Source organism: Ursus maritimus, unplaced genomic scaffold, assembly GCF_017311325.1.
Source record: "Ursus maritimus isolate PB19 unplaced genomic scaffold, ASM1731132v1 scaffold_5, whole genome shotgun sequence".
Lineage (NCBI taxonomy): Eukaryota > Metazoa > Chordata > Mammalia > Carnivora > Ursidae > Ursus > Ursus maritimus.
Genome location: NW_024426663.1, coordinates 13,521,201 through 13,534,010, shown reverse-complemented (window position 1 = coordinate 13,534,010; position 12,810 = coordinate 13,521,201). Strand labels below are relative to the sequence as shown.

Here is a 12,810-nt window from a genome sequence, read left to right as displayed (position 1 = left end):
ATTTAAAGAGGCTGAGGTGATAGACCCTGGGTGGTGGCAGTCAGGGATGGATTCATGTAGAAGTGCTCCTGTTTTATTTTTTATTATTTTATTTTATTTTTTAGGAGATTTTATGTATTTATTTGAGAGAGAGAGAGCACGAGCAGGGGGAAGGGCAGAGGGAGAGGGACGAGCAGACTCCCCACTGAGTGGGGAGGCCAACATGGGGCTTGATCCCAGGACCCTTAGATCATGACCCAGGCTCAAGACAGACGCTTAATGGACTGAGCCACCCACGCGTCCCAAGAGTGCTCCTGTTTTAGAGAGAGCCAATAAGGGGCGTCTGAGCGAGGAACAGTTCAGAAGCTCAGGGGAAAGTGAAAGAGTGAGATATGTGAGTTCCCTGGGCCACTAATATCCCAACGCTTATTCTGTTATCAGGAGAAAAAAAATTAGAAACCCTTTTTGGTGAGAAACCTTTCTAAGTAATAAGCTGTGAAGTCACCTGGACCTTACTCAACTTTGTCTTCTAAGAATCTGCTGCCCAGTCCCGGAACTCTGCTTCCTCCTTCTCCCTCATCGCTTCTGTTCTCAAGGGCAGGGCAGAGTTCTGGGAACACACACGCTGAGCTGGGCCCTGTGACAGGGAAGGTCACCAAAGCACCCCCAGTTTCCTCTACATCCTTTGCCCCTTCCCTCCCCTGCTGCAGAATACCCAGGAGTCTGCAGGGGTGCCTCCTCTTGTTTGTCCCCTTTTCCCCACTCACCTGTTTCCAGCCAGCCTCCCCACCCCCATGGTGCCCTTCCAACTACACAACTACATGAAATGCCACCCTGAGGGGCCCCATTCAACCCTGTGCCTCTGGCCCCTCTAGCCCTCCTGGACTTTTGCTTCTCTGCTTCATCAAATTATTTATCCAGGTTGACGTGAAAAAATACCTAAAGAGAAAAAAAATGAAGGCTTGAGAGTTAACTAGGATCTAATCATGGCAGCACTGGAATGTTGAGCCAAAGCACAGGTTGCAAACTCCATTGCACCTCAGGACGAAGCACAAATACCAGAGGATGAGGAAGGTCTGTGGGACAGTAGGAGTCAAGCTTGTTATGTTTCCCTTGAGATTAACACTGGTGTGGGTGCATTGCCCTTTAATGCACTAGACAAAACAACCAGACAGCATGCGAGAGTCCGTGTGACACACAGGCTGCAGTTGGCCCTCCATGGTCTCCACATGGGACCTGCATCTCTGTGTAAACAGGAGGAAAGTGCGGGAAGGTTTGAAGCTGGGCGTGGCATGATCAAGCTGCCCGTGAATGAGGGATCTGCTGGCTGGCATAGGACCAGGACACTGCTGGACCTGGCCTAGAGGGGCCAGGGAGCCTTGTTTGAAGGCCACTGTGGGGAGTCATGAGGACCTTGACTACTTTAATCTGTGGGCATTTTTTGAAAGTTGGACAAAAAGAGATTGAAAGTGAAGAATCGAAAGGACTTCATAACAAACTTGAGAGGGGCAGAATCAAAATAATTATAGAGTCAGTCACAGATGATGGAGGAGGGCTTGAAGCAGGGGTGAGCCTTGTGCTTTTTGGACTAAAGCTCTTGTCCTAAGCCCCATTCGTCTATACTATAACGAACCAGCCAGTGCTGTAATCAAAGTATGCCAAGTTCCGGGGTTTACCAGAACAGAAAGTGAAACAAAAGTAAATTCCCCTTCATTCAAATCTGCAGCAGCGTGGATTAAGGTAACACATCAGCATTTCTCTTCAATTTTTCTTAAAACTCCGAACTTTTCAGTGAGAATGATAATTGGAACTTAAGGTATAAAATTGCTGTGGTGAGGAGCTCGTGTCCTGTGAGGTGAGGCTGTGGGGAGAGGGGGTCAATCTGGCATTACTGCTTTGGAATGTAAATGAGGTGAAGGTTGGGACTTGATTTAAGAGTCCTTCTGCTTTACTGACTCACTCTCTTCCGGAGATCTTTTAGCCTTTCCCAAACATTTGCTGCAATTCCCATTTGGAACCCAGGATGTTTTGTTCACTGAAGTGCTAGAGAATATAAAGGAAAGTCCCCCAGACCAAGGATCACGGGCTCTATTTTAGTCCCAATTTTGCTTGAAATTTCCCACGTGATTTTGGGAAAATCACTTCCCCTCATTTCTTTATCAGAGCCCCAAAGACGTACAAGCTGGCCCTTCAAGTCCTTCCTAGATCTTAAGTTAAAGGCTATATGAATAAAAAGCAAGGCCTTTCTCTCTAGTCTTACCAATAAAATACAGCTTTCTTGGAGTGTGTCTGCTATAAGTGGGGGCAGAAATAATCCTTAATTTATGCCGGAGAACTCAAGTGATAATAATCACAATAATAATTGAATGTTTAACATTCATCATGTGCTTTGTGTATGTTAATTGTGGTGCTGTGCCAAATTCTCCACATGAATTATTTCATTTAATCCTCCTAAAGTGAGGATACTATAGTATATAGTATACTAACTATTTTATAAGGCGAGGAAACTTAGGCTCAAAACATAAGAAAATTTGCCCAAAATTATATCAGTAAGTGTGCTGGAACTAATACTAGAATCTAAGCACTCTGATTCCTAAGCCTATGACCTATCAAATAACCAATTTTCCAAACATTTTCATTGTTTAAACGTTCAGAAATTTAAGCTAATAGATCAGTTATGGTTTTGTGTGTCAGAGGTGCTTGAACACCGAGGTTTGGTAGCCATAATTTTTTTTCCCCAAAGATCTGTTTCTTTGACAGAGAGGGAGAGAGAGAGAAAAAGCAGGCGAGAGGAGGGGCAGAGCAAGAGGGAGAGAGAATCTCCAGCAGACTTCCTGTGAGTGTGGGGCCTGATGCGGGGCTCAGTCTCAAGCCCCTGAGATCATGACCTGAGCTGAAACCACGAGTCAGACGCTCGACAAACTGAACCACCCAGGCGCCCCTCGTCATAATTTCATGCTTATCTAAAAAAGATAGAAGTGTCATTATTTCTTTAATTAAAAAAATCTTCCCCAGCTTTATTGAGATATAACTGGCATGATAACATTGTGTAAGTTTAAAATGTGCAATCCCTTGGGCACCTGGGTGGCTCAGTTGGTTAAGCGTCTGCTTTTGGCTCAGGTCATGATCCCAGGGTCCTGGGATCGAGCCCCACAACAGCTTCCCTGCCCAATGGGAAGCCTGCTTCTCCATCTCCCTCTGCTGCTCCTCTTGCTTGTACTCTCTCTCTCTTTCTCAAATAAATAAATAACATCTTTAAAAAAAAAAGTAACGCGTATAACACCTTGATTTGATACATTTATATATTGCAAAATGATTACCACCGTAGCATTAGCTAACACCTCCATCCCATCACACAATTACCATTTCCTTTTTGTGGTGAGAAAGTTACAGATCTACTCTTTTGAGAGGACATTGAGAATCTATTCAACATTCAAGTGCAAGATACCGTATGATTATCTATAATCACTATGCTGTACATTAGATCCCTAGATCTAATAACTGGAAGTTTGTACCCATTTCCCCCAGTGCACAACTCCTGGTAACCACCACTCTACTCTGTTTCTCCAAGTTCAGCTTTTTTAGATTCCACACATTCATGGGATACACAGTATTTATTTGTCTTTGTCTGACTTATTTCACTTAGCACGATGTCCTCAAGTTCATTCCATGTTCTTGCAATTGGCAGGCTTTTCTTCTTTCTCGTGGCTGAATAACAGCTTATTGCAGGTGTGTATACCACGTCACCTTTATTTGTTCATCTATTGATGGACACTTAGGTTGTTTCCATACCTTGGCTTTGAAATGATTATTTCACCATTCTTCTTCGTTGTTGTTGTTGGTGGTGGTCCTTTAATCATACCTGCTTGTCTGCAATAATACTACAAATTGGAAAATTAAAGTAACTATTTGCATAATTAATTCTGAAGAGCTTGCTAATGATAAAAAGGAAGAGGAAAGGAAGCCATTCATGGACTGAGTTGGAGCTGGGAGGAGGTCAATAGAGGCAGGTGGCAGGGGGGGAGCTGGAGTTGAGTCAACTAAATGGTATTGTTTGTTCTCATTGTATATATTGTTGTTTTACCCTTCTAATAAGAAAAAGTCAGTTCTATTTAGAGGCAGTGAATTCAGTTTGATTTACTTGCATTTTCAAAAGTAGCCTAAGATGAAGAGCACCAAAACAATTTCTTAAATATTCTAAGAATATTATAAACCCAAATTTTATTTTTATAGCTTTTGTTATATTAGAAATATGCCAAGGGTAAAGACTTAACTTGACCAGCATCCTTTCCACCAACAGCCATAGAATAAGGCCATTCAGATGATGTTATTCATTGAAAGAGGTGAAGTTCAATGCTGTTAATAATTATACCTGGTATCTGAAGAATATAAAGTTTCTTTGTGACTCAAGACAAAATACAGACCACTGGTGCAGCTTATTTTCAAGTGTCCAGGATACAGCTAGAACGATGTAGCCGAATGTTAAAAACATTTAACACACAATGAATTTGCGTACCTGCCTGATGTTTGTTGCATAGGAATGCAAAGGGAATTCTATACCTGAAATTTTAAGGTAGAGTCCTTTCATTTGGCCTCTACAGGATTTTTTTGTAATAACCAAATGATAGCTCAATTTCTACTTTATTGTGTGGTTATTTGGCTTGATTCTAAGAAAACAGGTTTTCTCCATTTATATACATACTTTTATTTTTTAATGATGTATTTATTAATTGAATTCTTTTTTGACATGCTATGAATGTTTCTTTTTTTCTTTCTAGATCAAATCCATTTATTGAAACATATTGTTCAGCTCCGGTGTGACGTAACTGGAGCTAGTACCGTGCTATAGTGAATTATGAGACTTAGCCTGGATATTAATTTGTGTTCTAGAGACTAGATTTAGTATCCATTCTTCTGCAATGGCTAACCCATGGAGAAAACTGATATTTAATATTTATATGGGATTTTACTGCTCAACCATCATGCCCAAAATGTACATTTGTTCTCAATTTTCAATGTCATCTATTGATCCATTCAATAATGACCCTGGGGCACTCCCCGTAGCCACCAATGGGGAACCATTTCCTTGGAACGAGCTAAGGCTCCCCAGCATGGTCATTCCCCTCCACTATGACCTTCTGGTCCATCCAAATCTCACCTCCCTGGACTTTGTTGGTTCTGAGAAGATTGAAGTCTTGGTCAGAGATGCCACCCAATTTATCATCTTGCACAGCAAAGACCTTGAAATCATGAATGTCGTCCTTCAATCAGAGGAAGATTTGAGATACGGGAAACCAGGAAAAAGGCTGAATGTTTTGAGTTATCCTGCTCATCAACAAATTGCGCTGTTGGCTCCAGAGAAACTTATGGCTGATTTGAGATACTCTGTGGCTATCGACTTCCAGGCCAAGTTAGCCAATGGTTTTGAAGGGTTTTATAAAAGCACATACAGAACTCGTGGTGGTAAAACAAGGTAGGCCATTGCTCTAGCTGTTTAGTCTCTTGTGATACTTTCTTATGGGTTACATCTCTTTGCCAGGAGCACATTTCAGCAGTCATTTATGAAAAGCTCAATGAACAATGGGAAACTTGGAAGAAGCAGCAGCTCTACTATTTCTTAAGGAAATCTCAGTAAAGATGAGAACACAGCATGCAGAGTCATAAACAACTAGAGGGAGAATGACAAGGAGAAGAGACCAGTATGTGACCGTGTTGAGACATATATGTTGCTATGCTAGGGGGAAGGATGGGCGCAGCGCGGAAAGCTGAAATAGGGAAGGCTTCTCAAAGGAGGTGAGTCTTGATCTGGGACCAGAAGGAAACGCAAGTGAGGTTTGGGTTGAGAGAAAGGAAGTGAGAGCATGTGTACATTGCCCAAGAAATGTCATGACTCAAATCCAGGAGGCAGGAACAAGTGTGTTTAGAGAATTGAGAAATATCGTCAGTTTAATGAGCTCCCATTTACTGAGCACATGCCATGTGCCAGGCACTGTTCTAGGCATTGAATGCATAGTGGTGAGATATGTGGGAAGAGACAAACAGGACAAGAAAACAAATTAAATGGACAAGGTAAGTGATAAATGCTACGAAGGAAATAAAACGAGGTGCTGTAATAGAAAGAAAGCATAGCTGGGGATTGGAACTCATTGATCTAAGTGGTCAGGAGAGTCCTTGCCAAGGAGATGCATTTAAACTGAGAATAATGTTTTTTGAAAAAAGGAGAAAATTCTGAGGACATCTTTGGGTAGCGTATCTCCAAGCAAGGGAACAGCAAGTGCTCTCTCTCTCTTACTCTCTTTCTCTTTTGCACACACACACACACACACACACACACACACACAACTTAACCTAAAATATAAAAATAATCCAGTCAACAATAGTTCTTTGAGAAGCAAGAAGTCACTACTTCACATGCAGAACTAAAATTACTTGTGCAAGTAACAGAAAAAGATATTAAACTTTTTGCTTTCCCACTGTAGACTTACTGTAAGCAAAATTTCACATTTGTGAAAATTATTCCAGGCCTGGAGAATTCCTTTATATTTGTAGAATTCCTTTATATTTGGAGAATTCCTTTATATTTGGAGAATTCCTTTATATTTGTAGAATTCCTTTATATTTTTCTACCAAATCCAAATAAAGCCTGAAGATCCGAGCAAATCAAATCGTTTCGATCCCCAGACCATTTTCCACTCTGTATTATAGAAACGAAGTAAATTGAGGCAAAAATATCCTGACAGCCCCTCTTTTTTCCCCTCCTGGCCCTTCTCACCCTTTATCTGACCCTAGAGATGTTTTTTATTCTCCCCTCCTTCTCCAGGTTTGTTTCTTAACTGAAGCTTTGAGTCCAAAGAATATATCTGTAATTATACAATGTCAGGCATTATCAAGGTGACGGGGTATAGAGATTTGTTAGAATATCTATGTACCTATGATAGTCTGAGGGCTGGAGATGCTTTGCTGGCAAGCAGAGAAAGCTAGAATTTCCTGGGAGTTAGCCCCCCACCCCGGGGTACAAAATATGAAATCTCAGCTCCTTGCCTCTAGTAGGGGAAAACTTAAAGGTGTAGTCTCCATTCCAGAGCTCCCCAGAGATCAGACCGGAGCTGATCCAGCCTGGCTTTTTCTTCTATCCTATCCTGCTTCCTTCACTCCTTACCTACCTCCTTAACATCTCCTGGAGGCACGTTTTTAATAAAGCAGGGTCTGCTTTCTGAGGACACAACCTAAGACATCACTCATATTCACAAGTATTCAAATCATCGACTGAAGCCCCTCCTTAGAGATGGTACTTATCTACTATCTAATTGACTGGGCATGCCTATCTCATTTAGTAGCGAAGGATCCTGTTAAGGTTACTCAAATTTCCTGAGTCTAAATATCCTTGTCTACTATGAGTATGAAGGAAGTCATATAAGCAGAGTGCCCAGCACTGTGCATTATTCATGACTGGCAGCTGCTAACCAAAATTTTACCCCTGTTTTATTTAAAAAGACAGCCTAGATTCACTAAGATTATAGTTTGAGAAATCAAATATATCACCTCCAGGTTTGATAAGCTGTGTTCTGAAGGTATAGTTCATTTCTTTTCTTGGTTTCACTTGTAAAATTCTGGCCGGTGGTTTCTTCGTTTCACAGAATAATTGCAGTAACGGATTTTGAGCCAACTGAAGCACGCATGGCCTTCCCTTGCTTTGATGAGCCATCGCTTAAAGCCAACTTTTCCATCAAGATGAGAAGAGAAAGTGGACACGTTGCACTCTCCAACATGCCAAAGGTATTGTCACTTGCAGAAACTTTGGGGGAATCATTCTCAAGTTCAGCCTTGGTCTTTATTGTATTTCTTTTTTTTTTTTTTTTTTTAACAATTTCTTGTTTTCAAGATTTAAGCCATTAATTTGTTTTCTCCATCTTCATATTATATAATAACCCAAATCCTTCTAGATTTTAACATCATTCTGTTTGGGACATTGTTATAGCGGAAGTTAACAACAACAACAACAACAAAGTGATTTATATTTGATTTGTATTCCTATGGAAACAATGTCCTTTTTTGATCTGTGTTACTTGGCCAATGATGAAATTCAGAACCACCCAGAGCAGCACTTCTCAGACTTTAATGTTGAGATGAATCATCAGAGTATCTGGTTAAAATTTAGATTCTGATTCGGCTTGGCACCCGTGAGGCTCAAAGTTTGGCCTTTTTAACAAGCTCCCAGGTGATGCGACTGCTATTGGTCGCATCGCATTGAGAGTGGGAAGGATCTAGAGAACCCTGCCTGGGCTTCACCCTGGGAATTCTGCTCTAGTGGTTTCTGATGGAACTTAGAAATCCCCCCCGTTTTTTTAATTCCATGGTAAGTCTTAAAATTATCTATGAAAATCATCTATGGTAGTGATACACTTTTTTTAACTGAAAGAGACGTTTGAATGCTTTATTTTACACTCAAAATTCAGAGACTCTGAAAGATACGGCTGACCGCGGGCCTCATTGGATATTTCCTCACTAATGATGTGCTTGCCATTTGTGATGTGGGACAAAATATAAAATATTTCCCAACGGCTGCTTGGAAAGTGAGACAAGCATAGAGGCTCTTCTGATCGTGCTTCAGCAAAATGAGCACCCAGAAAGCAGCGGGGCCATCCTAAGCCAGCAAGCAGCCCTACCCCAGTTTTCTCTCTGGCCTCCACAGTGATCAGCCGCTATGGCTGAAGGGGAGAAATGAGTCCATAACACGAGACACGGAATTTCCCTAGATTTCTGTTTCACGCTGGTAAAGGTAACTGCTGTAGTGACAGAGCAGATCGAGGGGAACAGTGACAATACCCCACGTGACACATACCCTAGTTTTTCCCTGATCACCCAGACAGCAATTTATTTTATTATTTTTTTTAATGATTTTTTATTATATTATGTTAGTCACTGTACAGTACATCCCCGGTTTCCGATGTAAGGCTCAATGATTCATTAGTTGTGTATAACACCCAGTGCACCATGCAATACGTGCCCTCCTTACTACCCATCACCGGTCTATCCCATTCCCCCGCCCCCCTCCCCTCTGAAGTCCTCAGTTTGTTTCTCATAGTCCATAGTCTCTCATGTTTCATTCCCCCTTCTGATTACCCCCCCTTTCTTTATCCCTTTCTTCCCCTACTGATCATCCTAGTTCTTATGTTCCATAGATGAGAGAAATCATATGATAGTTGTCTTTCTCTGCTTGACTTATTTCACTTAGCATTATCTCCTCCAGTGCTGTCCATGTTGTAGCAAATGTTGAGAACTCGTTCTTTCTGATAGCTGAGTAATATTCCATCATATATATGGACCACAACTTCTTAATCCAGTCATCTGTTGAAGGGCATCTCGGCTCCTTCCACAATTTAGCTATTGTGGACATTGCTGCTATGAACATTGGGGCGCATATGGCCCAGACAGCAATTTAATTAGCCCGCTCATTTCTGGATAAAAATGATCCTCTATTAGAACTCCAAGGCCGCTTTCTAACTGTACGTTCATTTAAGAGCAGTTCAGTCTCTTCCCCGGCAGCTTTTTATTGATGTCATTTTCCATATGAATAATCACGGAGGGGAAGTAAAAATATAATTACTTTAAAGCCTTTTCATTAAAATGTGATGCAAACATAATTGCCATTTCATTATATTAGAATCTAAATTCTTTTATCTATAGAAACCTCCAGTAACTTCTCATATTTAAGACAAATAAGTGTATATTTTTAAAATATTTTATACGATCCTTGACTATTTGCATTGCTTCAACTGCATTGTCCACTTCTCTGGATCATGCCTTTTCCAGCAAATACTGGCTTAACTTTCTGCTTCTCACTGACGTGCCCAACCCCGGCTTTCATGGTTGGCCAGAAAAGGACAACTGAAGTCGTGCTACAATCTTACTCTGTGGACAATCACTGCGGCAGTAAAGTTGGGTTATGGGTTGCTGAGAAGAAGCAACACATGCAAAGTTCTCAATATGCTTAGTGAAGAATACAAGATTTCAGGGACGTGAGGCAGCCAGCCAAGTACTAGTGGAGGCAGCATATCTTTGGGGCATTTCTTTGTCCCCTTCATTCCTTAAAGGAACGCACACCTGCTTGTGACACTTGCTATGTAAGTAAAGTCCGGCCAATATTGAGAAAGAGCTAAATCCTTGTCTAGCAACAAGTGCTCTGTACTTGGAGATTACATCATCATCCTGGAAGAACGAACACTAACACCCCATGCACTTCCATTTAAGGCAATGTTAATCTACATGGTTCGCTCCAGGTTCCTGAGAGGGAAGAAATCAGAGGGGGGAGAAATCAGAGGGAACGCCCATCCGTCTCCTAACCACTGCTGCCACCAGTGTCCAGTGTCAGAGACCCTCATTCCCCCATAGTCCCACAGCCTTCCGCCTCCTCCCTCCCACCTCTAACGCACTTGACCAAATGGTTTTTTACTGAGTTTGGTCATAAGACTACAGTCATAATGCCCTCTCCTCAGCCTCTACCGTAATCCTTGCCTCTGGTGGAAGTATGTGCTTATAGAATTCTGGTTGAATCAGATTCTTAAAAAAAGAGATTGTTGTTCTGCAAAGTAAACTTGTAGGATATATATATTTGGTATTTGATATATATATCCTACAAGTTAATTACTGTGATTTATATATTTTTATATATATCACAGTCCTATATATACTGCTACCTTTCTTAAAGTCTTTGGTCAGTGTCTTCTGCTTTGTTAAAACTTAGGACCTCATTTTTTCTTTTTTATAGAATTCTGTAGAATCAAATACTATAGAATTAAACAGCATAAACATTTGTCATTTAAGTAGGCTAGGCAGTTTCTGGTAATACTTCAAGCTATTTGCTCTTGCCAAAGCAAACTGCAATCTTATCCAAATAGATAAAACATGCTTGACAAGCCCTGGTTAGTGCTGTCGCAAGCCTGATGCCTTAAAAGGGAGGTTGGGAGGGGAAAGCTAGTCTAAGAGTTGTTACCAATGTACAGAAAGTGGTATTTTCAGGTTACTGGATCTGTATCCATTCAGTATTTTGGGGCATTATACCATGGTGGAGACCATTTCTGGGACAAGCTATCCTGAGCAAATAAAGATAGAATTTGGTAATTACTCAGTGAATTTGATAGATGTGACTGACCAGTCTGTGGCTTAAAACTTCTTACTTCTTTCGTAGATAGGCAGAAGCTTAAATTACTAATGACCTCTTTGGCCTGCCTGCTTTCATTGCTGAATCAATGAGGCAAAGATAAAATAAGACTATGACTCAAGCTGTCACACAGCGAGTGAAAGAATGAGCAATGTCTTTGGAGTCACACGGTCACATCCACATCTTCCTGTGGAACCAGCCTGGTGATCTTGGGCAATTCAGTTAACATTTCTGAGACTCTGTTTCCTCACCTGTGAAGTAACACCTGCCTCACACATAAATAATAAGAGGACTAAAAGATCATGGAAAGTATTTCACAGTTTTGCGTCCCATTTTCTTCTGCAACGGAGATCTATTATAGAACAAAATATCTTTGATATTTTGCTTAGAAGTGCAGACCTCGAACTTATGCCAGTGTTGGAGACTACTGCATTTCAAGAAAGTAGAAACATCTAAAATACTTTTATGCTTTCAGCAGCAAAATAAGATTTTGCATCATTTTGAGATCCCAAAAGTGGCACATGATGACTTAGAGGAAGTCCAGGGCTAAAAGAAAAAAAGGGAGGAGAGGTCACAGGATATTATGAGGGGCCATTGATCTCCTATAATATGATCAAGTGTCCTTCAAAGTGTCAGGACCTTCCTCTAACTCACCGGCTTCAGTCATAGGCATTGTTATAAAATACTACAATTTTCAAATACTATTTTTTCCCCTTCCTGTAGGTTAAGACAATTGAACTTGAAGGAGGCCTCTTAGAAGATCATTTTGAAACTACGGTGAAAATGAGTACATACCTTGTAGCTTACATAGTTTGTGATTTCAATTCTGTGAGTGGCACCACCTCCTCAGGGGTCAAGGTGAGACTGAATTCTAATTTTATACACTGTCCTGAGAGCAATGAGCTTTTATTTTCTTAGGCTTTTTTTCCTTATTTCAAAGTATCATGTTTGTTTCACAAAATAGGCAAAAAACAAATTACTCATAAATCCCATCACCAAGATAGAGTTACTGATAATATTGGTGTGAGCTTCCTGAATATTTTCTGTATGTATGTCAGTGTATGAGAGTGTTTACAATAATTGTGTATACTCACTTTTACAAAATAATGTTTAAGATTATTTAACTCTGTTTTTACCATAATATACCATAAGAACGAATGCCATTAAATTTTTCCACAATATTTTTACAATACATTTTATGGAACTTTCTATAATATTATATTAATAATTGCTTAGTGTTATACTGCATGGAAGTACCAAAAAATGTTTAATCAGCATCTTATTTTAGGACATTCACATCGTTTCCAATTTTTTCTATAACTTTTCCCCCCTCAATGAGAGGTAGACTTCATAATTTTTAGAGTCTTCATTATTTGCAAAAATTTACAATACCCAATGAGTATCTTACAGAGTTTTGCAAATATCAGTAGAGACATCAGCATCTCCTTACCCCGAAGAACCAAATGTAGACATAAAAACATTCAAAGAACCATAAAATAATGCTTATGAAAAACAGCCAGAAAATGGCTATTTTAATTTATAAACGTATTATACTTACGGATATGTAGATATATATTATGGGCAATGCATCTAGATATGTAACAGCAGCTCTGCACTCAGATTCTGCATGGATAACAGTCAGATGGCACTTTACTTTAGGAAGGCAGGTT

General features: G+C 40.4%; 1 protein-coding gene across 4 annotated transcripts in view; it reads left to right on the top strand.

The window, feature by feature from the left end:
• Positions 1 to 1,609: 1,609 nt before the first annotated feature.
• The window catches only part of ERAP2 (endoplasmic reticulum aminopeptidase 2), a 39,940-nt gene continuing 28,739 nt past the window's right edge, over positions 1,610 to 12,810 (top strand). Inside the window, exons 1-5 of one of the 4 annotated variants that reach the window (XM_040622049.1) lie at positions 1,635 to 1,719; positions 3,668 to 3,708; positions 4,758 to 5,452; positions 7,617 to 7,755; positions 11,864 to 11,998. In XM_040622049.1, coding sequence (XP_040477983.1) covers positions 4,899 to 5,452; positions 7,617 to 7,755; positions 11,864 to 11,998 — 828 coding nt within the window. In that variant the 5' untranslated portion in view covers positions 1,635 to 1,719; positions 3,668 to 3,708; positions 4,758 to 4,898. The other 3 variants (XM_040622048.1, XM_040622050.1, XM_008700889.2) reach the window with 3 other exon arrangements.